The sequence below is a fragment of the Salmo salar genome, chromosome 14 (genome assembly GCF_965601325.2).
Source record: "Salmo salar chromosome 14, fSalSal1, whole genome shotgun sequence".
In the NCBI taxonomy this organism is placed as follows: domain Eukaryota; kingdom Metazoa; phylum Chordata; class Actinopteri; order Salmoniformes; family Salmonidae; genus Salmo; species Salmo salar.
In genome coordinates this window covers 27,742,210-27,769,726 of record NC_138304.1, presented here as the reverse complement: position 1 = coordinate 27,769,726, position 27,517 = coordinate 27,742,210, and the positions used below count along the sequence as shown (strand labels likewise).

Genomic DNA, 27,517 nt, shown 5'->3' with positions numbered 1-27,517 from the left:
CTACCTTTTCAAAGTAACCTTTGTTAAGTAAACTATATTTTTCTTAAGGGTAGTTTAGCTTAACTTCTCCCAATGTGAAGTAATTGGTAGCTTGGTAAACTATATTTTCTGTTCACTGTTCAATCATCACCAAAGGATCTCCCCTTAAACATATCCTTGGTTCAATGCTGTTTAATTGAAGTGAATTTGATAACAGCCAGTTATTGATTGATTATCACTGAATTAAGCGCTCCCCATGATGGACTTGGTTGTACAGTTCCTAGATAGAGCCTACTACACAGTATCATTCGATAGGGAATGTAACACATTTCCCCCCCAAAAAAATGTTTTCTGTCCTCTCATACTGTATATGTCTAGTCTATTCACCTTATTATTGAAAATGTCCATGACATGTAAAGAGCGAATCTTGAGGACCACTCTGCAAGCAGACACATTACAAAGGGTCACATGAACAAATTTTATTTGTCTTGCATATGGTAATAAACTTATTGTAAAACAATAAGTTACTAGTCATTCACTATCAAGTTATGTTGACTAACAATTAAGATGACTATGGTCACATACCGTTAAAACAACCAAAGTATATTGGGATGGAGGGAACATCAAAAAAAGCAGGCAGAAGAAAAATAACTGAGGAATTGACCCTAGAGTTACCTACTGTATATTGTGGTTGTAAGTATTGATTTGAGGATGTGAGTATGATCAAGCTAACTGTACAAAAGAATGTAAGATAATTCCAACAAAAATACAATTTGTTTTACAGATGACTTGGTGGATAAGAGGTGGTGTCATACCAGGGTGTGTCAGTGCAGTAACTTTTCCTGTTTTCCCTGACATCTCAATTATGATCTAACATAAGCCTACTGCACCGTACTGTATTGTACTGTACTGTACATTACTGACAGCAAATGGTACTTTGAAAGGAGGAAGTAAGCCATGATATGACAAAGCTTTCAAGTTATACAAAACCCGAGAACTTGGTACAATAGCTATTTACTTATCATCACCTCATATGTATCCCTACTAGAAATACATTATTTATAGATCTCTATGAACCAGCCAAATTATGTAGGTTTTCGCCTTCTCATAAATGTCTATTTATGAAAAGGCACACAATTCAAAAATGTACCAGGAAATATTACAATCCTGATCTATTTTATCTTAGAAAAATAGAATCAATCATACGAGTGAACCAACAAAATATAATATGGTAGCATAATCTACTTTAAATAGAATATAAGCACAGTAGTTTATATAGTTAATACGCTGTAGTATTACAATTGTCCGCAGTAACCCTCCTGATTCAGTTCAGACTTGTCAGCATCATTTTTCTTAAGCTTCAACAGTTGAGATGTCTACCATTTACTGAGTTGGTCAGCCATGCAAAACTTAAAATGCACAATGAATCAATAAAGATGTTACTTTGTTCAATATTAAGAGGAATTCCAACTAGAGATATGCATGAATTCTTGGATTAGTGCCTTAAAATCCTCCGTCTGTAGAGGGCAGTGCTATACTTTCTACCTGAGTACTGTACTGTATTGGACCTAGCAATCATCCCCATACAATATAAATTCAACTTGACTCATCAAACATCACATACACAGTATTTGTTCCAACTAGCATACATACATACCCAACACATTTTCTGCACTTCTCTAAGGCAGCATTATAACAACATAAATACAGTGAGGAATGTAACAACAGATTTCCTTTGATCAGAATGGATCTGGTACTCAGCATGTCCATTTTAGTGAAGAACTTGAATAACCATTCAGTTGATATGATCTGTATCTAAGTGAATGAAGTGCTGCTGTATGATACTTTTTTTCCCTTAAGAGTAATGGTTGTCATTATCTAATCACTTTTGCCATAGTGTAAATCCTTGAGGTTGCCATGCAATACTTATATGGCTTGTCCATTTCCCATTGCATGGATGAAAGGTTGCACAACATCAGAGCTAAACACAGAAATTAGGGACGTAAGCTCATTCACGAACAGAATATAAAATAGTAGAATATAAAGTATTAGAAAGCAATCATAGATAGCCATGTATAGGCTATTATTAAAACTGTCTTATTGGTCTATTCCCATATAGAATTTCTATATAATATGCTGCACTTTCTTTTTGCTTCCCTGAACTAAGAGACTGTTGCTTGTTCCATATACAGTATATCTCTTGGTTGACTTGATTGAGAACAATGCAAAATCTAAACAGACACAATAACATGAGAAGTAAATTAAACTTAGCAAATGAATGCAAGTCATATCAAGTAACAGAATATGATATGACATTGATACTGTTCCACAAATGATGAGCCCTTATATAAAAATCCCAAAGCCTTTCCTCATTTCTCTCCTCAGATGATGTCCTTGTCCCAACACACTAGCAAGCTAAAACAAAGAAACTTGCAATGGATAACTTGCTACGTAAAAAGTCCTGGACCATAATGTACAATTTGTTCATAAATGTCCTCATTCAAACTAGGTAGTTTTTTTGCTCACATTGGAGCCTTATAGTAAAATCCACTGTTATAAGTTCCACGTCTGCACCAAACAGCAGTTCTCATAGGTCTTCAGAAACAGTGATGTTATCCGAAATAATACTTGTCAAGCCATGCAGACAACTTATTATTCAATACATTAGTGTGCTTCTTTTTCTTCTTCATACACAAACAGATAGTCTGTTTCCTCTTTCCTTGACCTTCCACCTATACTAGTCACATGCTTGTTTCACAAGGTGGAGATAGACTTCCATCCAGAACTATGTGGTTTTCCTTTTGGCTGTTGCCTGTCTCTCTTTCCCCATTGCCGGCGATGACCACTTCCTGAGTAGTGCAGTTGAGGGATTTAGGTGACAAAGGGCTGAAGACGGCGGCCCTGTCCATGTGATTTCCGCTATGGCTTAAAATGGAAGGCAGACCTTCTCCCTCTAAGCCCTGGGCTCCATCCTCTCCTTGGCCTGACTGTCCTGGAGACCATGGGCTGGTCACCAGGCCCTGGCCTGGGGGTGGGGAGGGCTGGTATCCTGGTGGAGACAGAGTTGCACTGAGAGACTGAGGGGACTTAGTGCTGGGAGGTGTTAATGGCACCTCTCCCTGAGATTCATTGAAATTGACTTTGAGAGATTTTGTCTTCTGTGGGTTGTTGCCTCTGAGAGAACTGCGGATGCTTTCGACGCTCATGTCAAAGCTTTGATTATCCTCCCCCTGTGACGCCCCCTCTGGATTGCTTGAGACAAACTCATAAAGACCCTCCTTGATGATGGTGGCCGGCTGAACTTTGCCTGTGGTTTTTGGTTCCATAGAGGTGATCTGGCTGAGGTCAAGAGGAGGAGGAGCCCTCCGTCCTGCTACGTTGGGGAGGAGGGAACTGCTTTCTGCCACACTGAACTCCGTAGTGCAGCTGGCGAAGCTGTCCACACTGGAAGGGCTCCTGAGGTCACCCATGGCTCGTTCCTTGATTGGGGGGGGCTTTAGTCCGGAAGACACTACCTTCATTTCCATTACTTCCTCAAGCTTCTGTCCTTGTTCATGTGGAGCTCCAGAGCCAATGTTGGCAGTGGTCGTCATCTTGTTGTACATCTCCTCCAATATCTGGGCGTTCAGGTGCTGTGGGCTGGTTCTTGGTGGATTGACCCTATCTGGAGATCCCAGTTGAGCAACCTCTTTATACCTCGCCTGGGATTTTGGACTAACCTCAGAGTTGCCGTGCCTACTGCTCCACCTATTAGGCGAGAGATGGTTATCCATCGGCCGTTTCTCGTCACCTTTCTCCACCATAACGTCTGTCAGCTCCATACTGCGAGCAAACGCATCCTTCAGATTCATAGAAACAATACTGCCATTCCTCTTGGCCCGCTCCAAGGCCTCTCTCCTCTTGATGGCTTTCTCCTGTCTCTTCTGCTCCCTGTAAAACTCTGAGAAGTTGTTCACAATGATGGGGATGGGCAATGCAATGACCAATACACCTGCAATACAGCAGAGCCCGCCGACTATTTTACCAAGAAGAGTTTGTGGATATATGTCCCCATAACCTACAGTTGTCATGGTAATGGTAGCCCACCAGAATGAAGCAGGAATACTAGTGAATTTTGTGGCATCTTCGTCTTTTTCGGCAAAGAATACCAGGCTGGAGAAAATCATGATACCCATAGCCAGAAACAATATCAACAGACCCAATTCATTGTAACTGCGCCGAAGGGTGAACCCAAGGGACTGCAGTCCAGTGGAATGTCTGGCCAGTTTTAGAATTCTTAAGATTCTCATGATACGAAATATCTGGACCACTCGTCTGACATTCTGGAACTGTAGAACACTCTTGTTGGATTCGGTCAGGAAGAGAGTTACATAGTAGGGCAGGATAGCTAGTAAATCAATGACGTTTAGTGGGCCTTTGCTGAACTGCCACTTGTCAGGAGAAGAGAGGAAGCGGAGGAGGTACTCCATCGTGAACCAGGCGATGCACACAGCTTCAACATGCGCTAGGCTGGGATTGTCATTGAACTGTCCAAACTCATCAACGACTTGTAGCTCCGGCAAGGTATTGAGTGATAATGAGATTGTTGATAGAACGATGAAGAATACGGAGACAAAGGCCAGGAACTGAAAGACAAAGAAACAATTTAATATTAGTCATGATGAGAGAGTTGAAACAACTCCTTTTACATGTGTGCGTATGTGTGTGTGGTGCACATGTATGTGTCATGCGACTAGAAAATGACATAGTATGTGGTTGGATTGATTTCATCATCTCTTGTGTTTCATCCACTAAACAAAGGTCCACTGAACATAGAAGAGATGAATGTTAACATCTGGAATAAGAATTTGAAATAAACAAGGTTCATATCAGCATGTCACATTAGCATTGCTTGATATAAAGGATTTCCAACTTTGGGAGATAAAGCTACAATAACAATAAAATGATGTCTTATAAATACATAGACAATCCACAAAGTGATGTCATATTTGTCTGAGGTTAACAGTTTTGATTAAGTAAACAAATAACTTAAGCATTTTGCAAGTGGTTCTTTCATGTTTCAATGTGTTCTCTTGATGAAAGAAAATATCCTCCATTCATTGAAAACAAATCATTGTGAAATTTCAAGGACCATGAATCAAACTGATTACAGATTTGCTGTCTCTAAATCTCTGAAGACTTGATTTGGTATCAACATATATACAAATGCATTATTTCCACCTGACATCGTCTTGCAAGCCTAAAAGAACATACTGGTTACTAATTCTAGTTATCTTGGTTTCTCAGGACTAAGCCTTCCTTACTGAGGTACCAGGAAAACCTTCATTATGCCTTCAGGTGAACAGATAGTGAGTGACATCAATATTTGTTCACATTTAGCATTGCCAGGAGGATCAATAAGAGCAGGTATAAGCAGCTAAAAATCAACCAGTAAGTTGACTGCTGACTTTGCTTAAGGTCTAGTGATTTTCTATAAGTAAATCAACTACCACACCTCAGCTATCACGGTCTTCACAGGGTCTAGGGTTGTTCTCCTCATGCAACCCCTTAACCCTACAGTGGGGTGGTCATATTGGTCTGACAGAGGCAGAGCAGCCTCGTAAGGTGCCCTGACCTCAAGGGAGAGATTTGTTAGTGCATCCATCTAACTGTAAAGTCATTTTTAGTTTTACTATGATATTACTGGTACGTTACTTAGTGACAGTATAGCGACCTAATTTGTCTTATTTATTACACAACATCCTTTGATTAGATGGAGCTGCAACTTAAACTTGTATATACTATATAACCCAATGGGTATGATGATGTGAGCAATACCAGAAATGGTTGTGTAAGGCACAGATGACAGAGCAGAAGGCAATATTTCCTCCCATCCAGCTAAATGTGGCCTGTAGCAGAGGCTCGCTTATGGATTGTTAATCAATGCTTAAAGCACATATCCTGTCAACTCTCTGCAGCACATTGGCCACTCTTTCCTTACCCCAAGAAACACTTAAATCAGGGATATCTGAATGATGGAGGAAACAAACAAATCACCACATCAGTTAACGCTAATTAACAGTATATCGATTTTTGTCTGCCCTTTATTGTATGTCACGGTTCTAAGAAGACTTTGTCACAACGGCCATCTTGCTCAGATTAAATAAGCACTAACATAAGCACATACCAAAGGTTGACAAAGGTCAAACCTGTGAGGTGTGTGTATGTTCACTTTGTCATCAAGACAAGGGCACAGGTTTAGTGCCCTGTGGAAATAGACGCTTATTATATCCCTCTTAGCTATACCTGGTCGGTCCAGCCTCCCTCCCTCCTTCCTTCCACCTTGGCTTGGGTTCCCAAGGCCTGTGACACTGTCATCACATGGGCTTTACCTCCCTGAAACACTCTCTTAATCATGGCTTTAGAGGAGAATTAACCCCAGGTTACAAAGGACTCCGACACTGAAATAGATCTGCATCTCCAACGCCTCTGTAGAAAAAAAGTCAATTGTGATTAGCAGACAGAGACAAAATAAAAAAAAAAACGATGGCATGAGAGTATAGTTAGGGTTGCAAAGGGAGGGGATATTACTTGAAACTTTCAAAGTGTACCAGTAAACTACCAGAATGTTGGTATCTTTCAAGAATTTTATGTAATCTATGACAAGACATTTAGTGGCCCTTTTGGGTATTTCAGATCATCACAGGTGTCTGTAATTATCTCTAGCCCTCTGGGGATTTATCAAATGTAAAATATATTAAATAATTAAATAAAATGATATTAAATTTAAAAAAAATGGAATGTCAAAGCTCTAAAATATTATCAGAAATATAAGCCATCAAATTAGTCAATACCAGGGTTTCAGCATGAAATATCCTTTTAACACACTTTTACAGTGCCTTCAGAAAGTATTTATAACCCTTGACTTATTACACATTTACAGCCTGAATTCAAAATTGATTAAATATATTTTTTTATCACCCATCTACACACAATACTTCTTAATGATTTTTTTTATTTACTGAAAATACAGAAATATCTCATTTACACATGTATTCACATCCCTGAGTCAATACCTTGTAAAAACACCTTTGGCAGCGATTACAGCTGTGAGTCTTTTGGGGTAAGTCTTTAAGAGTTTGCACACCTGGATTGCACAATATTTGCCCATTATTCTTGTGGTAAAACCTTTTTCAAGCTCATTGGTTGTTGACCATTGCTATTAATCCATTTTCAAGTCTTACCATAGATTTTCAGGCCGACTTAAGTCAAAACTGTAACTAGGCCATTCAGGAGCATTCAATGTTTTCTTGGTAAGCAACCCTAGTGTAGATTTGGCCTTGTGTTTTAGGTTATTGTCCTGCTGAAAGGTGACTTCGTCTCCCAGTGTCTGTTTTAAAGCCGACTGAAGCAGGTTCTCCTCTAGGATTTTGCCTGTGCTTACAGCTGTATTCAGTTTATTTTTATCCCCCCCAAAAACTCCCTAGTCCTTGCCGATGACAAGCATACCCATAACATGATGCAGCCACCAGCATGCTTGAAATATGAAGAGTGGTACTAATATGTTGTGTTGGATTTGGCCCAAACATAACGCTTTGTATTCAGGACACATTTTGTGCAGTAATACTTAAGTGCCTTCATGCAAACAGCATGCATGTTTTGGAGTATTTGTATTCTGTAGAGGCTTCCTTCTTTTCATTTAGGTTAGTATTGTGGTTGTGGAGTGACTGGGTGTATTAATACACCATCCAAAGCCAAATGAATAACTTCACCATGTTCAAAGGGATATTCTGTGTCTGCTTTTTTATTTTTTACACATCTACCAATCGCTGCCCTTCTTTGCAAGGCATTGAAAAACCTTCCTGGTCTTTGTGGTTCAATCTCTGCTTGCAATTCACTACTCGATTGAGGGACCTTACAGATAATTGTATGTGTGGGGTAAAGATATGGGTTAGTCATTCAAAAATTATTTTAACCACTATTATTTAACATGGAATGAGTCCATGCAACTTATGCGATTTATTAAGCACATTTTTACTCCTGAATGTATTTAGGCATGACATTACAAAGGGGTTGAATACTTATTGACTCAAGACATTTCAGCTTTTAATGTTTTATTGATTCCTTGTTCTACAAACAAAATTATACTTTGACATTATGGGGTATTGTGTGTAGATCAGTGACACAAAATCTCAATTTAATCCATTTTAAATTCAGGCTGTAACACAACAAAATGTGGAAAAGGTTAAGGGTGTGACTACTTTCACAATGGCACTGTATATATTTCACAATGTCAATATGTATTTGTTCTCAATGTTTTGGTGTCAAACTGGTGGCAGTTGAGAAGAAAAGTCAATAGTTGCAGAGTTAATAGAAAATAATACCATTATTGATTAGATGCTATTTTCTCTTAAACCATATATGGTCTATCTACTAGAAACTCATGGACACGGACATGTTTTTTTATACTATATATGAATACATCTTTTTACAAGTTATTCAAGTATAAATTGCCAAAATTACGATAGATTGCCATAGATTTTCTGTTAATTACCAAAATTACTGAAGATTCCACTAACTTTGGTAAATTACCGGAGCTTTGCAAACCCTAAATACACTATTGTCTGTTGGAGATTCAGTCACACAGACAGTTGCCAATTTAATTTCAATTCATCTAAAATATGCACAGGTGTTTGAATGGGAGAACTAATGACGTAAAAAGACAGATCCCTCATTGCAGATAATGCAGTTAGGAGATAGCAGTAACATTTCCTAGCAGAACACCCCCCCCCCCCCCCCTTTCCCCTCAAGGTGTCAAAATAATTCTACAGGGATACTGGCCCATGTTGACTCCAATGCTTCCCATAGTTGTGTCAAGTTGGCTGAATGTCCTTTGGGTGGTGGACCATTGTTGATGCACACGGAAAACTGTTGAGCATGAAAAACCCAGCAGCATTGCAGTTCTTGACACAAACCGGTGCACCTGGGCCTGGCACCTACTACCATACCCTGTTCAAAGGCAATACACAATCCATACACAATACACACATACACAATCCATGTCTCAATTGTCTCAAGGCTTAAAAATGTATTTTGAACCTGTCTCCTCCCCTTCATCTATACTGATTGAAGTGGATTTAACAAGAGCCATCAATAAGGGATCATAGCTTTCACCTGGATTCACCTGGTCAGCCTATGTAATGGAAAGAGCTTAATGTTCTTAATGTTTTGTATAGTCAGTGTATATTGGTATATCCCAAACAGGCCAGGCCATACTGTCGTATTTAGCACAGAAAGATTTTCACTCGACAACCTTTCTGTAGTGCTGCAGGACATAACGTCACTAACTGTAATAACTGTGACCGCCCTCTGCTCATCTTCAAGTGCTTTATGCGAACAAATTGTCAAATGAGCAATACTGTACGTGTGCAACAAAGATGTGAGAGCATGAGCTTGAGTCTCGAAATTGGCACAGCAGTGTTATTAGTCCTTTAAAATATGAGTGCAATGAAAGTGAAGGGCAGTCTTGCCAGGGACGAATGGGGGAGAGCTATTGACTGGCTTGGAGAGCAAATGATGGGACTCTTGGCCTGATGGTTACACAGAAAAATCCCTTTCTGGAGGGGTTTCCCTCATCCCATGAAGCAAACGCAATTATAGACTTTATTAACTGTCATATATTCTTTGTTATTTGAAACATAAATATTATATGTATAGGCTAATACATGCTAACTTTGAGTCTCTAATCATAGCCCATAGCCATACAACCATACTGTATGGATCGTAATGAGTTTCATTAATCAATTATCATACACCATCAGCTTTCTATACACAATATACTGTCTGGCTGGCATTTTTCAATGAAAGTTTCCATGGGGGTGTTTAGAATTACAATGTTACAATGTTGACCGAAGAAGAAATATCAGATTATTGGTTGATTCTTCCTGTTGAGGAAAGAATGAGTAACCACTTCTAACCTCTCTCTATCCTTACTATAGATAGCCTCCAAATCCTATTATAATTATCCTGAAATGTCCTCCTCACAGAGACAAGACAACGCAAGCACATGCAGAAGCTCCTATACTTATGGCCCTCTGGAGGACAGGGGGTGGGGGGGTTATATTGACTTATTATACCTGCATCTACATATAAAGTGATGAAAAAATGATTATAATAATAAAAAATGGAGAGTGTCCATAGCTGTGACAGCCTGTCGATGCCATGTGAGTTGCTGACAACTGCCTGCATCTGCTGCCAGCTACTTCTGAGAAAGCCTCCTGCCAAGACGAGGCAAAAAAGAAATGAGCCACAACTGGTGGTAAAACATAATATATAAGTTGGTTCCACTTATAAAGTACCATGATCCATACAAGTATTGGTAATGTTTTTTTAATTTTACAGTGCTGTTTTAGATGGTATTTGACAGGTTCTTACTACGAAATGATGTGGTAAGTAGAAATGGGTTGGCCTACTGTACTTCCAGGTGTTTACCTGTTATTTACTTATTGAAAATAATGTATAATTCAACACAATCAGTAGCTTCCTACAATTAGTACAATGATAATTGTACTTGGTTTTAATATTAATAAGGTGGAAAAAGTTAATATGCCAGAACTATGTAAGAACTATGTTACTACATAAGTAAATCCCAAATAACCCAAATCATTGGAAAGATATCAGATGTAAGAACATTTCAAAACCAAAAAAATAAAAAATACAAATGTTCAACTGAGAACACATTAAAGAAAGGTGGCTTGCTATAGAGCTTTACAGAGAGAGACGTAGAGAGAATCTGTCATTATGTGATGCAGAGGTACACTCTTAGAATAAGGGTTCTTCGGCTGTCCCCATAGGAGAACCCTTTTTGGTTCCAGGTAGAACACTTCTGGGTTCCATGTAGAACCCTCTGTGGAAACGGTTCTAAATGGAACCCTGCAATCAAAACCTGTAACCAAAAAGGGTTCTTCAAGGGGTTCTCCTTTGGGGACAGGCAAATAACCCTTCAATTTTACTGCAGTGGGCTAAATCAGGGTCACACAGAGTGTTTCTTGGTAGTTGTAAACAAATCTACATTGAAACTAAAGTATACACCTCACACACATGGTTCTGGGTTTAAAAAAAATAAGGCACCTGGACCATGTCAGATATAGAGTTGAAATGTATTACATTTTGAGTTTGCATCCCAATATTACACTTTATATACATCACAGAAGACTGAAAAATAACAAAACTGTTTGACATAGAAACATTGCATTTTCAGCGTTTATAAAAAAAGTGTATTAGTTACGAATTTATGACAAATACTATATTAAACTTTTCACGCGTGAATTCCAAATATCTCTAACATGCTGACCACACCGACAGTGTTGCATGCGTGAGCATTGAAAAATAAATGTACACATACATGTTATTCAATCATTTCAACCAAACTGCTCGCGAGCATCTGCATAGCCAAGCGCTAAAATAGAACTTGGTTCTATTTTATATGCTTGACAAGCTGGAAGTCCCGCCTCCCCCATCTCCTCATTGGTTTTTAGGAGCATATACCCACGTGGGTGATTGAAAGATGAAGGAGGTCCACACTCCAGTCCAGTTGGTTGCAGTAATTTATCTTAAAGTTGGTTGCCAACACCATATAAAATCCACAGAAGAAGAATGAACTAGGACAGATTACCAGATTGAATTGTGGATTAATTGTCGGAGTAGAGCTAAATGTCCATGAATGTTTCATGTGTTTCGACCTGTCCCCAAATTAATCAGTTGGCTCAGAGTTCTTTTTGATATTTCAACCTGCGTGTCCTGATCGCATCTGGTGTGGTTGGACAAAATCAAGAAGCCCACGCGGACACACGTGCGTGCCCGGTGTAGTCAACATGTAATGGTCGCCCTGGCATGAGTTTTTTTTTTAATGCAGGTGATGTCAGAATCCACTCACTGTTTCAAAATGTGATTGTTAAGCAACAGGACAGTTAACCCGCGCTGCCCTCAAACCAAGGTACGCTGCCTGCTAGTTATCTATAGGCTGTTTCAAATTGTCAATTTGAAATTATTTTGTAACAAGTTTGATTTTGCAACAATAGTTTGAATTGAGGTGTGTTCGGCCTCCTCGTTAATTCACATAAGAATTAATGAGGAGTCACCCATGTCACTGTTGCAGACAATTTATGTTTGAGGCTTTACTGAGCCGGACAAACTTCTCTCTTCAAAGAGTGCCCAAGTACTTCTCTCGTGTTTCCCCAGATCAAGTATGCAGACATATGCGCATCTCTAGTCAGAACAGGCCTTGAACAAACTTTTTCCCCCTGGCACATTTTCTGGCTGGTGCCCGCATTGCCTTCATTCTTGTTTTCCTTACAAATAATAACTTTGGACATGCGTGCGTGTGCGTTCCTATCAAAGTAAGTGCCTTATTTTCTGTAAATTGTTTTGTCGTTTCTACTGCGCATACCACATGTATGTATGGAGGATAATGTATTTACTGTTTTATTCATGTTTCCAAGTACTGGTGACAAATCATGCATTCCAATTCTTGCATAGATTGTAATGGTGTGTGTAAAATACTTTTATGAAAGTTGTACTGATTATGATGAGCTATTGCTAAGCTATTTGCCAGCTCAAATCACATACACATGGTTAGCAGATGTTATTGCGAGTGTAGAGAAATGCTTACGCTTCTAGATCTGACAGTGTAGCAGTATGTAACAGGTAATATCTAACAATTCCACAACAAAACCTAATATCTAACAAATTACACAACAAAACCTAATACACATAATCTTGTAAAGGAATGGAATGAGACTATTTAAGTATAACATATATGGATGAGCAGTGACAGAGCGGCTAAGATGCAATAGATAGTAAAGAATAGATAGTGAAGGATACAGTATACAGTATATACATATAAGATGACTAATGTAAACATTATTAAAGTGGCATTATTTAAAGTGACTAGTGATCCATTTTTTAAAGTGGCCAATGATTTGAGTCTGTATGTAGGCAGCAGACTCTCTGTGTTAGTGATGGCTGTTTAACAATCTGATGGCTTGAGATAGAAGCTGTTTTTGTATCTCTCTGTCCCAGCTTTGATGCACCTGTACTGACCTCGCCTTCTGGATGGAAGCGGGGTGAACCGGTAGTGGCTTGGGTGGTTATTGTCCTTGATGATCTTTGTTGCCTTCCTGTGACATCGGGTGTTGTAGGTGTCCTGGAGGGCAGGTAGTTTGCCCCCGATGATGCGTTGTACAGACCGCACCACCCTCTGGAGAGCCCTGCGGTTGTGGGCGGTGCAGTTGCCGTACCAGGCGGTGATACAGACTGACAGGATGCTCTCAATTGTGCACCTGTAAAAGTTAGTGAGGGTTTTCGGTGACAAGCCAACGTTTTTTAGCCTCCTGAGATTGAAGAGGCGCTGTTGCACCTTATTCACTTAAAAAAGGTATTCATAGAAAGTGTTGGTGCTACATACTGTGTCGGCTGATGAAATAACATTGACCATCTTCCGGGTAATGCCCTCAAAACAAAAAAGAGGTGCTGTTGCACCTTCTTCACCACACTGTTTGTGTGCATGGACCACTTCAGTTTGTCGGTGATATGTACACAGAGGAACTTAAAACTTTCCACATTTTCCACTGCTGTCCCGTCGATGTGGATAGGATGCAACAGCTCCCTTTGCTGTTTCCTAAAGTCTACAATCATTTATTTTGTTTTGCTGACATTGAGTGAGCGGTTATTTTCCTGACACCACACTCCGAGAGCCCTCACTTCCTCCCTGTAGGCTGTCTCGTCATTGTTGGTAATCAAGCCTACCACTGTAGTGTCGTCTGTAAACTTGATGATTGAGTTGGAGGCGTGCATGGCCACGTAGTCGTGGGTGAACAGGGAGTACAGGAGAGGGCTGAGAACGCACCCTTGTAGGGCCCCAGTGTTGAGGATCAGCAGAGTGGAGATGTTGTTTCCTACCTTCACCACCTGGGGCGGCCCGTCAGGAAGTTCAGGAACCAGTTGCACAGGGTGCATCGTCTGTGGACCTATTGAGGCGGTAAGCAAATTGGTAGTGGATCTAGGGTGACAGGTAGAGTGGAGGTGATATGATCCTTGACTAGTCTCTCAAAGCACTTCATGATGACAGAAGTGAGTGCTACAGGGCGATAGTCATTTACGACAGTTACCTTAGCTTTCTTGGGAACAGGAACAATGGTGGCCATCTTGAAGCATGTGGGGACAGCAGACTGGGATAGGGATTGATTGAATATGTCCGTAAACACACCAGCCAGTTGGTCTGCGCATGCTCTGAGTACGTAGCAAGGGACGTCGTCTGGGCCGGCAGCCTTGCGAGGGTTAACACGTTGAAATGTTTTACTCATGTCGGCCACGGAGAAGGAGAGCCCACAGTCTTTGGCAGTGGGCCGTGTCGGTGGTATTGTAATGCCCTCAAAGCGCGCAAAGAAGTTGTTTAATTTGTCTGGGAGCAGGACGTCAGTGTCCGCAACGGGGCTGGTTTTCTTTTTGTAATCCATGATTGTCTGTAGACCCTGCCACATATGTCTCGTGTTTGAGCCATTGAATTGCAACTCCACTTTGTCTCCACTTTGTCTCTTGATTGCCTTTCGGAGGGAATAACTACACTGTTTGTATTTGGGCATGTTTCCAGTCACCTTGGCATGATTAAATGTGGTGGTAAGTGCTTTCAGTTTTGCGCGAATGCTGTCATCAATCCACAGTTTCTGGTTAGGGAAGGTTTTAATAGTCACAGTGGGTACAACATCTCCTATACACTTCCTTATAAACTCGCTCACCGAGTCAGCGTATTCTGTACGTCAATGTTATTGTCTGAGGCTACCCAAGACATAGCTATGTGTAACACCATGTTTTTGACATCATACAACGCGTCTGTCAGACCAAAGATGTTATAACACAACAAGGTGAAGAGATGGTTCAATTGACTGACTTATGGTGCTTTCAAGACAACTGGGAACTCTGAAAAATATGAGGTCAAATCATGATGTCAGTGATCTTCAGGTCAGAATGTCAGAGCTCTAGAAAGAGGCCAGAGTTCCCGAGTTGGAATTCTGAGTTGGATGACCGTTCAAAAAGTGGCCAAACTAAGTTCATATATTTCGGGCAATGGCCGAAGCCATCTTTGACTTTGACTTAGTTTATTTGCTTCTTATAGTGAATGGCATTCTGGGATTAGGGAGTTTTCACTTGTCAAACATGGCTGCCATCATAAAGAATTTAGCTGCTGTTAGCTTCGCTGATACGTGTCCCTTTTCTAAAAAATATTACATTTCTCCCTTGTGCTCACCAGATATGTGGTACATTGTTAACAAGTCAAACTCTTAGGTCGCTAACTTATGTTTTGTTATTTTGTCAATGCAACCTGTTATTTAGATTGGTTTATGGAATGAGTTTGGCTGTGGATGTGTTCCGTATGATGCTTGGATGATGTTTGAATTGATCTTTTACAATAAATGGTGAAATTGAGGAATAGAGTTGTGAAGGCACAAATATGTGACCGAACGCATCCAAGGGTAAATAACATTCCACCTATGAGGCCACTAGAGGGAGATTTGGTCATTTGACTGCAGGAAAGGGTTCAGTTCTATATAGCACCTTTTATTCTAAGAGTGTAGGGAGGGATAAGACAAAGCCTCTGAAAAGCCTTGGCTGTAGGAATCGCGTGACGCAGGGATTGTCTAGGGCATGTCAGGATGAGCAACCCATCAGGCTACAGTCGTGGTTGCTGAGGTCAAGTCAATGGTCATCCAGCATTATGCCTATTGGCTGTGATGGCAGAGCTGCTTGAGGTCTCATTGGTCAACTGTGACCTGAACTATCACCCACCAGGTGGATCAAAGTGCAAGTGCAACACCCACTAAAGTGGCATAATAGTTGGCAAATAGTTTGACCTTTGCATCTTTCCACTTTGGTCTAATCTAAATTCATGCTGCTTCACGTAGAAATTTCACAGGGAAATTAGTGATAGCCTTGAGTGACTTGAGTTGCTCTGTACATGAAGAAACAACACAATGGCAAAGACTACGCTGAAAAGTTGGACTATTTCACAGGCAGGACACTGAAGTCAGTATTCAACATTATACACTTAACAACTTTTCTGTGAAAACCACACTAGTGGGCCACTACCATGTGTCTTTGTCTTGTCTATGACACCACATGGCATTTACACCATTCATTGAGACCACTGTGCCTCGTTCAGCAAACGCCCTATAGATTCTACCCTCACATTGCTATGTGATATACTACCCAAGCACTTAATACAGAGTAATTCACTCATGGGCCTTGTGCGCGTGTGGTGCATTTAGATATAGTCCAGGTAGACAGACATCACTGGTGAGGGTGTGGGGGTGGAATGAGCAGGATTAGCTTCCTCCTGACCTTATCTTTAGATCTGCACAAACTTAATTACATGAACAGTGATCTGGATACAGAGAAATAGCTAGCCTACGTCTTGAGATCTCCAGGGCAGGGCATGCGTGTACACACAGGGAGGGAACGCCAAAGGATCATCAGATACTCAGCCACAAGAATGCACCTTCATGGCTAAGGTGTAAGAGTCTTCTTTGATACGCTGTGTAATAGTCATAAAACACCCGTATTGTTCTTCTCCTGCAAAACATTCTGGGTGGTTTTCCTGACAGACAATATTTACCCACTAAAAGAGCACAGTCTGACAAAGCTCTCATTAATTAAATAACTGCAAATGACAGAGCTTTCTCTTTGGCCATGGAGCTCTCAGTGGAGTGGAGCAATTACCATTGAAGCACATTTGTTGTATTTTTATTGAATATGTAAAAAGGAAATAATAAGGTGAATCAATAGACAATGTACAGTATGTCACCTTCATTACTTTCTCAAGACAGATATCGCTATGGGTATCTACAACAGTTATTGTAGAGTATTTCAGGATTCATCTGTAGTCTACAGGAAATATATTTTTCACAGCAATAACAATTTACTATTTTCCATATAGATCACATATTTTTCATAGAAAACAACAGATTTAAAAAAATAAGTTCCCTCTCTGGGGCAAAAAAGTAATTTGAATTTGAGATCAAGTACAGTGCCAGTCAAAAGTTTAGACACACCTACTCATTCCAGGGTGTTTATTTTTACAATGTTTTTACATTGTAGGATAATAGTGAAGACATCAAAACTATGAAATAACACATATGGAATCATGTAGTAAGCAAAAAAGTGTTAAACACCCTTTGCCTTGACAGCTTTGCACACTATTGGCATTCTCTCAACCAGTTTCATGAGGTAGTCACCTAGAAAGCATTTCAATTAACAGGTGTGCTTTGTTAAAAGTTAATATGTGGAATTTCTTTCCTTAATGTGTTTGAGCCAATCATTTGGGTTGGGACAAGGTAGGGGTGGTATACAGAAGATAGACCTATTTGGTAAAAGACAAAGTCCATATTATGGCAAGAACAGCTCAAATAAGCAAAGATAAATGACAGTCCATCCTTACTTTAAGACATGATGGTCAGTCAATGCAGAGAATGTCAAGAACTTTGAAAGTTTCTTCAAGTGCAGTCTGATGAGTCCAAATTTTAGATTTTTGGTTCCAACCGCTGTCTTTGTGAGACGGAGAGTGAACGGATTATCTCAGTTTATGTGGTTCCCACCGTGAAGCATGGAGGAAGTGTGATGTGTGGGGGTGCTTTGCTGGTGACACTGTCTGATTTATTTAGAATTCAAGGGACACTTAACCAGCATGGCTACCACTGCGTTTTGCAGCGATACACCATCCCATCTGGTTTATGCTTAGTGGGACTATAATTTATTTTTCAACAGGACGATGACCCAACACTCCTCCAGGCTGTGTAAGGGCTATTTGACCAGAAGGAGAGTGATGGAGTGTTGCATCAGATGACCTAGCCTCCACAATCACCCGACCTCAACCCAATTGAGCTGGTTTGGGATGAGTTGGACCGCGGAGTGAAGGAAAAGCAGCCAAAAAGCGCTCATATGTGGGAACTCCTTCAAGACTGTTGGAAAAGCATTCCAGGTGAAGATGGTTGAGAGAATGCCAAGAGTGTGCAAAGTTGTCATCAAGGCAAAGGGTGGCTACTTTGAAGAATCAAAAATATTTTTTGATTTGTTTAACAGTTTTTTGGTTACTAAATGATTCCATATGTGTTATTTCATAGTTTTGATGTTTTCACTATTATTCTACAATGTTGAAAATAGTCAAAATAAAGAAAAACCCTTGAATGAGTAGGTGTGTCCAAACTTTTGACTGGTATTGTAGATATAGGTATGTTCTGTATTTAGAAAATGCCCTTTGGCGATTTTAAGATCCAACAAGGGAATCCATTCGGGAGACCCAGTCTAAGAGCTTTGAGTATTATACTCTGCTAATCCACATTTTCATTATAATATGCTTTGACAATAAATCCCTCAAAACACAGAAATCCCTCAAAACATAACCCTGAGTGTGATGATTGATCATGGCTCAATCTGAGCATGATGCTCTATGGTTATGAGTGGCGGAGATATCCAATATAGTACGTGAGAGGTGGGACCGCTGGACAATGGGGCTAGTACGCTGGTTGAGCTGCCTCAGCTGTGTTTCTCTCTGTCCCCACCAGGCTGCATGCATGTGTGACCTGGACCGGCATGGTGCAGTCCTTGGGAACATCTGGCTACTGAGAGGTAAGCAGATTAATTGAAAGATCTGGATTTTCCTCATTAAGCCCTGGCCAGTGCCTTCCTCCCACTCAGTTACGTTTAGCTCTTGGGTTGCTGCTAAACTTCAAACAAAGGCTCCCAGGAAATGCACAAAACATTGTCCTGGGAAGATTGTTTGTAGAGGTTCAATCTGGCAGAACACAGGGATTTGTTCCAGCTATAATCTGCGACAGGAGTTTGGATTTACAACGACATCGGAGAGGAAATTAAGACATGTGGAAGGCAGAGAACTGTGGCTTAACACAGCTGTTTGAGGGGACTCTTCATCAAAATAATGACTGTATCACAAGTGTTATGGTTATGACATAAAAGAGAAACACCACTTGTAAAATTTCATGTAAACATGATGTGCAAATAACAGTAAATCCATCAGTCAAACAGTATTACGGTTCCACATTCACCTCAAGTCCAGTAGCAATATTGTCATCATAACTGCCAAAGGCAAAATGTAATTTACTAAAATAATTAATTGAGATGCAAGTATGCCCGTAAAATGTATGCCAGTACACAGCCAGCAAAAATGAATCCTACAGTATATAAAATATCTATTCTGAGCCAATAACAAAATGGCTGACATACAGAGCCTACTTCCTCTGGGGTATACTTGTCATACAGCAAAGAGCTCACAGTTTATAAATCTGATAGACAACAAGACAAAAAGGAAATACCATCTCAATGCAAAGGATGTAAGGACTGAAGGTTAGATTTCCTCTGACAAAAGTCTCGGAGGGGAAACGAACTGAGCACGGAAACTCAAGAACATCTTGATCAATGATGGGGTATTTATGGAAAAGTGACGTAGGATATATTGGATTAGCAGTGTTTTTATAGGTGAGATGTAGCTGGAGCCAACCCACCACATTTGTCACGGAGAATCTGCTGAGTAAGGGGCACAGCGGAGGCGTGGCATTTCAGGACATTGTACAACAATAGCAACTGGAAAATGGTTATATAGCCTACATAAGACCATAACTTAACCAATATCAAGCCTTGTGTGTTTGTGTATGTGTGTGTACATGTTCACTATTGATGAGGGATGTACCACTGGATTGGAAACCAAAAATATTAGTGTTTCTTAGCAATGCCATGACTCAATTATCAATATACAGTGAAAATGCATATAGACACTCAAAAATGTATCAATATAACATTGCAGTATGAAGGGAATTTGCATAGATTTCACAGTTCATTACTATGGTCAAAGACACCATGCTATTACCCCACAAAATAGGTTTTATTTAGACCATGTTGGCTCAGGCTATGGTCTTTGACTGTGATCTATGTAGACCAAAGCCCACTGGATTGTGTTCAGTTGGTTGGTGAGGGTGTGATGGTGTCTCTTTGTGTGAGGGGAGAAGGGAGAAGGCCATAATTATAGTAATTAGTCAAATACATGTGCCTGATTGGTCATCACGATATACAGGCCCACCAAAAGCTTGGTAATTTAGGTGACATGAACATGTGACATAGATTCAGACGACGTGCTGAGTGGCAACCTGTACTTCAACACAGCATGTAAACTGAACTGATATTTATGTCCAAGGTATTCTGTTTTAGGGACAAACATTGGATGTTGCAATGGCCACGTGCTCACCACACAGTATTGCATTGAATGGAGAAGAGCAGACTGCCACAGCATCACAACAAAAAAACAACATGCGTATGTCATCTGCTGATGCAGAGCTCATTTGCATATTACTACATTTTCGATTGCTACCCACTACATAAATAGACTACTCAACTCAGGGCAATGATTTCCAACTATAGTAGAGTGCCCAGTTCCTTTCATGTGCCATTGTGCTGTAGGCCTACAGCCTGCCAACTGCAGTCAAATAAATCATATCACACTCACCACCCACAAGACACGCAATCAATTGTATGATTTCTCAAATAAGAATGAAAAATAAGCAAAAAAAAGTACATTTAAAGTACGCTTATCGATCGCATGAGCTTGACTTACAAAAGTGTTTATTGAAGAGGATCAACTGACTCATTCAATCGTACACCTCCAAAAATGAGGAAAAACTAATTTACAATAGGTCAAACTACAAACAGTTCACCTTTAAGACTAACCTGAGAGCGAAGATACTGTTTGGCATCTGAGTAATATTGAACATCCTAAGGGTCACTGATGATTAAGTCTAGCTCTAAAAAGGTCCAGATGGACCCTCTGCCATAATGGAATGAAATTCTCTCAAAGTTGATATAAATCTAAGATAAAAATGGGAGTAATTATTTGAAAGGTTTAACCAGCAGTTTGTAAAAAGTAAAGGGACGATTCATGCTTTGAATTTTAACAACAGTGGAATGTGAAGGGCATTTTAAATTAAATTACTTAGCAACACAATGCATATATGAAGTCAGGGCCGTGCAAAGATCTCTTGAGGGGCAGGTGTAACATTTGTTTAATAATGTTTAAGACTTGTTGAGCAGTTATGACTTTCATTATTAAGTTACATAAAAGCAATAGATGGTCACATCTTAATGTCTAATTAAATGTAATATATTTAACACACATATTTACGACAACTTGCAGTTAGTGGGTTCAGAACAACAGCAAGAAAAGGACACTTCAGAGACAGGAAGGGAAAAGGGACATGTGCTCTGCACAGGTAGAGTCCGATCTGTGCACGTGCCTGTATAAAGTGACACAGGATGAGAATTGATGGGCTTATTTTTTCCTGGTTATGGCTTTTAATATTGAGGTAGTTGCAGATAGAGGAGAGGGGAGGAGGGATGAGACAAGTAGTTATATAAAGGGTGGCACATTACCACACAGATGCAATTTACATTTTCCTGCGCCTCGCACTGCCATGCTTATATGAACTGAACTGCCATGCTTATATGAACTGAACTGCCATGCTTATATGAACTGAAGGCAAAATGGATTATGCTGAGAGGAGCAGTTTACTTGCCAAGACTCAAAATCCCTCATCCCATATATCAATAACAGGATAACATCCTTGGTATAATAATGATTCAACTTTGCCTGTGTGAATATACTCCCATGGCTGCCGAATATATAAAGAGCACTTAATTAAATGCTCTGAGTTGATCAGGTCCCCATGTCAAAATTGTGACCTTTCTATCCAGTGGGTAAATTGAGGTGGATTGAAAGACATCTCTCAAAAAAGCTAAAACGTTGGGATACAGTTTTACCATGCACAAAATTCCAATCTAGCCAAGGCTAAGATAACCCTGTACAACTATAGTGCTTGTTCCAGACCACAGCTATTGAGCCACATGAGCTAGTGAAAAACCTGTACCTTTCTTTGAGAACAATGCCCTATGACCCATATGACATTATCAGCTCCAATTGAAGGTCAATCAATGTAAATGGGTGAAAGAATTTTAAAAAGGAAACGCATCAACAACACAATTGGGAAAAACAATTCTGCTATCCAAGCATTCTGTCTAACCTGCCAAATGGACACATTTAACTAACTCAAGCTTTTTAAGCATTCTTCAAGAGTAAATTGAGTGTGATAAGGAAACAAGCTCCTGCCATCTGCACAATCTCACAGTCATTAACTCAAATTAACCAGGGGACCCTCAACCTGTATCTATTCAACAAGTACTGAAGGAACTCATCATGAAGCGAGAAGGAGACTACCTGTACTTCATTTGTTAATCTTATAGCAGCAGCAAACCCAACTCCAGTAATTGATTAACAGCTCTACCGCACACGTGACCCCTGGCCAGGCCGACCGGCATATTGCAAACCTAGCTCACTGTGAGCCAGACGGTGTGCAGCCTTCGCAACAGTCTATTTGCAGAAGCAGCCAGGGTAAAACCCCCAAAGGAGATTAAGTCTCACTTCCATGACTCCCTACAGTACTGAGCCGTACAACCAGGCCTCAGCAAAAATAGGGACACATACCATTATGTAGTAGGCCTACCGGTATGAGTTCCTGATGGCTTTTATAGCATATAAAAGTATGTTAAAACTGACAGATATTTAAGAACGGTGTGTAGAATGAAGGAGTTGATGACCAGTATGCCCAGGACACAGAAAACTGTAAACACTCACATGGAAGTTTCACATGTTCTGTGTCAAGAAGTTACTCATATTCACAAAAGTTTATAATGTTTGGTTGTATCATTGAAAACCACACAATACATTTTTGACACCCGTTGTAAAGTTGTTTCCAATAATTTCATAATACAAATGTAGATTTGATAAATATACCAAATCAAATACTGTACTATAAGTAATAAACTGGAATAACATTTTACAGTAATGAACATCCATTGAAGCCTCCCAAAATGATGACTTCTAGAGTAGTCCGTGAGGTAACTTGATATGGTCAATGCAAGGCCCCTTTCCATTCCTGTCAGCAGTTGTGGGTGATGTAATGACAAGCGCTTGAGTGGATACTGTGTCATTGTGCTGACTCACAAAATATGATTGACTGGGAGCCAACCATAACATACTGCACTGTTGTGACAGGCCGGGTACAACCCATTGCCGCTCCTCCAGTATATCACACCTAGGAGGAGTTGGCGGTGCACACAGCCACTGTCCTTCCCTGTGCCTTTTGCTTTTCCATGTCTTTCTCAGGTCAAAGGGGGCAGCACACCCTGGGATCAACTCTGTGCTTTAAGCACTCCCTAATCCCCATGTGCTAGCTAGTGCTACCCCCATGCTTCCTTCTGCAAGCCAAGTGTCCGTCAAGGGGGGGTAAGGGATGCCCTTTCTTACTTCACTGTTCACTCTATCATTACAAATCACCAAGCTAATTTCACAAACACATTTGGTTTGGTGCTACTATACCTATCTCTGGATAGTCAGGTTTCAATGTAAATATAGTACAGGTATGTGAAGGAGGACATGTTTCAGGGATTGGAGCCCATCAGCTTGAATTACATGATGTTCATAGTGGCTCAAATATTGCACAGGGACAAAGTGAAATCAAAAGGATTGCCCAGTTGGCAGTCTGTTGAGTGTCCTGCCAGTTTAGTGAGGCAGGATAATGGGGACTGACCAGTACTTGTGTGAGCCAACAGTGGGTTCCCCTGACTATCTGTCCTCTTACCTCCACCACCTCCTCCTAAAACGCTTTCCTATCAGGCCTACTCCTAAAACTCCTATAAGACATTCTCTGCACCTCCTCCAGAATTAGGTGACTAAATGTTATTGAAGAAATTAAAAACTTGCACACTGCGCTTGACGGTATCACTTGTGTTTTTTAGCAAAACTAAATGTTCTGCTTATCCCTCCCCAACTACTCTCCATAAAACTCCAGCATGGTCCTTCAGAAAACCGCCTGTACTGTTTATACCATTTGAGGTTAGCATCTGTGTGAACCATTAGATGTTTTAGATTCTGCCCATAGAGAGGACAAATGTGCAATTGTGGGAATACAATGCATTATACTTCCCCACTCTAGAAAAAAAAGATAAAAGCATGCACATTAAAGCTGTTACTAATGGGTTGACTACTTTCCTTGGCCTGAATTCTGGGAAGCTCAGTACACATGGTATACCATTGGGATTGTGTACGCAAGACAAGAAATTAAGTTGCTGTCTGCGAAATAATATTTCACATTAGACAGATTCATATAAGAGCCTAGTCCTGGAGACATAGTTATTTGATTTAACTTGAACATGAATACAAAACCATAATACCTAACCTAACACTAGGCATTTAGTGCCCTAGTTCATATTCATCCCTTATTAAGCAACTGATCACCCTATACTGAAATGAACTAAATGTATTTAAGGATGCAAAATACTGTGTATCAATATGTATGATATTATTAATATATATTTTTAAGTGTATCATATCATCTGTACAATACACAGAGCAGTATGCACTAATCACACATGCACCATAATCTTCTGGGTTCTTTCTTATCTGATTACTTCATAGGTTAAAGGAGGATTAAGCTGCTGGGGGCACAATACTCTCCTCCTGAGTTGGAAGGAAGGAGGTATCTAAAGAAAAACTCAATGTGGAACACAAGATCTGTGAATAAAACTATCTGATCAAATTCCATATATCAAATTCCTGATATATTGAGATCTACTTCATTCAGAGTTTTTCCAGCAGCTGAGCTGGAGTTGAAAAGGGGTTAAGAGCATAGGCTCTATAGTACTCCACTACTTCACAGCAGCCACTTTAGGATGTTTGCCATGAGGAAAATCCAAGATCATAAATTATGTTTAAATCAATAAATTAGAGAGATTCCTGCATCAGCTATGACACCATGGGATGGGATGGATTTGGACTGACCCACAGTCAGTAGGACTAAACTTAATTCAGGTCAATGCTTTGGTCTTACCTTAGCAGCAAGAGAAGAGCTAGGCTTCTCGAGGAGGTCCCACAGCTTCTGTCTCTTGTCAGGACAGCAGCCTTCTTCCGGCTCCTCCCCATCCTTTTCTCTGAGAGACTCGGCCTCCCTCCTCAACTCCTCGTTCATTTGCTCCTTCTTCTGGTGGTACCTGGCCTGGCAGCAGGACTCCAGGTAGATCTCGTCTATACCCCAGTAGTCAAGCTCCTGGCCGAAGGACAGGGCGCACATCTCCTCCATCATGTGCAGCTTCCCTGTTCTGTAAAAGTTCAGAATGGAGGAGAACGCTCCTGGGTGCCTATCAAAGAAGTACTCGTTATCAGTCAAGCTGTAATCATCGCAGATCTCCATTAAGGTTTCGTTGGTATTGCAGTCTCTGAGTTTACCCAGCCTGGTCCTGGGGAGACGGTCCAGTGTTCTCCATAGGACCTCGTGGACAAGACCCCCAACATTGATGCGGACTCTTCTGGATCGGGCTTTGGTGCGGATGATATCGATAGGCTCTGGTGGGAGTGACCCTACAGGACGTAAGTTGCTTTTGGGGATCCCAAAGCCAGCTCTCTCTGCCATGATGGTCACAGTTCAGGTGTTCTGATAGGTCAGGAGGAGGTCAGGTCAAATCCACTGACCCCTCAGTTAGGAATGGGCACACCAACTTTGAATGTGAGATAAACTTCAAACCGGTTGCCCCATGGCTTCAACTGAGAGAAAAAAAAGAAAAAGAAAACAGGGACACTAATTTACCCATTAGTTGATGACAAATGTACATCTGGATACATTATCCTGATCGTGGGGACCCACAGGGTGTGCAGGCTTGTTTCAGCCCAGTAGGCCTCAACTAATCATCACGCCCTTGACTATTTCTATCAGGTCTCTTAGTATAGCAAGAAAATCCAGACTGAATTCAACTCCTTAGCTGGCTACTGGAACAAAATTCTACACACCCTGTGGTCCAAGACCAGGATTGAAGAACAATATAGCCAATCCAATTAAATAAATGGGATGTGAGCTCAAGGTATTGCAGAACAACCCTAAAAAGTGATTCTTTATAAAATAAAAAAGGATTGAATTTCTCTATAGCATTGAAGGCAATAGGCCTAAGCGTTAATGTGATTGTGTAGGCGTAAGACAACCACAAATCCCACTGCAAGCATGCTAGCCTATTACACTTAGCTAGGCTACAATACATGACTTGATAATAGCCTCCAGGCTATTTATACAGGAAGCTCTAGGGCACTCAGTTGCACTAACTTACAGTAGATGTATCACATGGAGGGTAAATGGTACCCAACTCCATCTTGATACTGTAGGTCTTGATAAGGCTGTGGTTGTGATTGATGATCATAGCCTAGGGTAAATTCTGATAGAGGTCACATAGTTGTACTTTATCACCCCAAGGTTACTTATGTAATATACTGCTTTGAAGATCAAATGGAACCAATATACGATTGGTTATATTACACAATATACCATATTCATTCAGTAAGCTTAACTTTTCAAGCATCTTATCAATAATCACATCCTGACTTGATCCTGTATTTCACTGTAATCAAACAATCTATTTCACATTTAGGCTATTATTAACATGTTTTGATTTTACACAACCTATCATTAAATAATAGATCTGTAGATAGGCTAAAATATGATATATTATTTTTAAACAACATTTCAGAAAAACGTGAAAGGTGAACATTTCAGATTTTTTTTCAAACACTATAATGTAGGCTAATAACAATCCGTCTCCTACCTTTTTGTATCACTTTACCTTTCAAACCAAACTCCTCTCCCCCGAAAATAATTGAAGAGGCAGGTTATTCGTGATTAGGCTACCCTCCCATCAGACTAGTACCGCAAGCCGTCTGTAACTGGAGTCTTCCACATATCTTGATCAAATTTGGAAATAAACAGACAAATATCGTCCTCGTAGTGAGGAAATACTACTACCAGTAGTAAAACTACAGATCACACACTCCATGGGGATATGGTAAAAGAGGTTGCCCTCGGATATCGAGCATGTAAAAAATAAACGGATGAGCGCACCATGGGGCTATCTGCATAGCAAGACACACATGATCGACTGAAAGCGGTGAGCGTTCTTTCCACCCGCTGGCTGCAACACAGCCCAGAGGTGAAAGCTAATTGGATTGAGTTGTACATCACCAAGGACAGCTCCAGATCAACGAGAACAAGCCCTCTACGAACTCTACACAGTGCGAGACATTTGTCAACGAGGAAGACTGCATGTTGTAATGCTCTAGTCTAGTGTCTAGTCACATCTACTAGTCAAGCATGCAACGTTTTTCTGAAAAGACTTCGATAAGAAAAAAGAAAAGAACTCTGTTGTGGTTGAATGAAAATATGCGTGTCTGTGTTAGAAATGTCGACTTTTTTAATAGAATACAACAGAAAATAATATCTTCCCGTTCCCCATGTAGTTAATAAGGCCAATAATACAATACCAAGGCTAACGGCTGTTCTTATGCACGACGACGACGCAACTTGGGAGTGCCTGGTGCTTCGTGCCTGGATACAGCCCTTAGCCTTGGTATATT

General features: G+C 40.4%; 1 protein-coding gene across 1 annotated transcript; it reads right to left on the bottom strand.

The window, feature by feature from the left end:
- Positions 1-443: 443 nt before the first annotated feature.
- LOC106569230 (potassium voltage-gated channel subfamily B member 2) lies at positions 444-27,160 on the bottom strand. The gene is made up of 3 exons (XM_014140388.3): positions 26,731-27,160; positions 24,957-25,666; positions 444-4,604 (listed from the first exon to the last, which is right to left on the bottom strand). Exons 2-3 carry the CDS (start codon positions 25,533-25,535, stop codon positions 2,721-2,723), a joined length of 2,463 nt encoding a protein of 820 aa, XP_013995863.3. The 5' UTR covers positions 25,536-25,666; positions 26,731-27,160; the 3' UTR covers positions 444-2,720.
- Between the last annotated feature and the right edge of the window lie 357 nt (positions 27,161-27,517).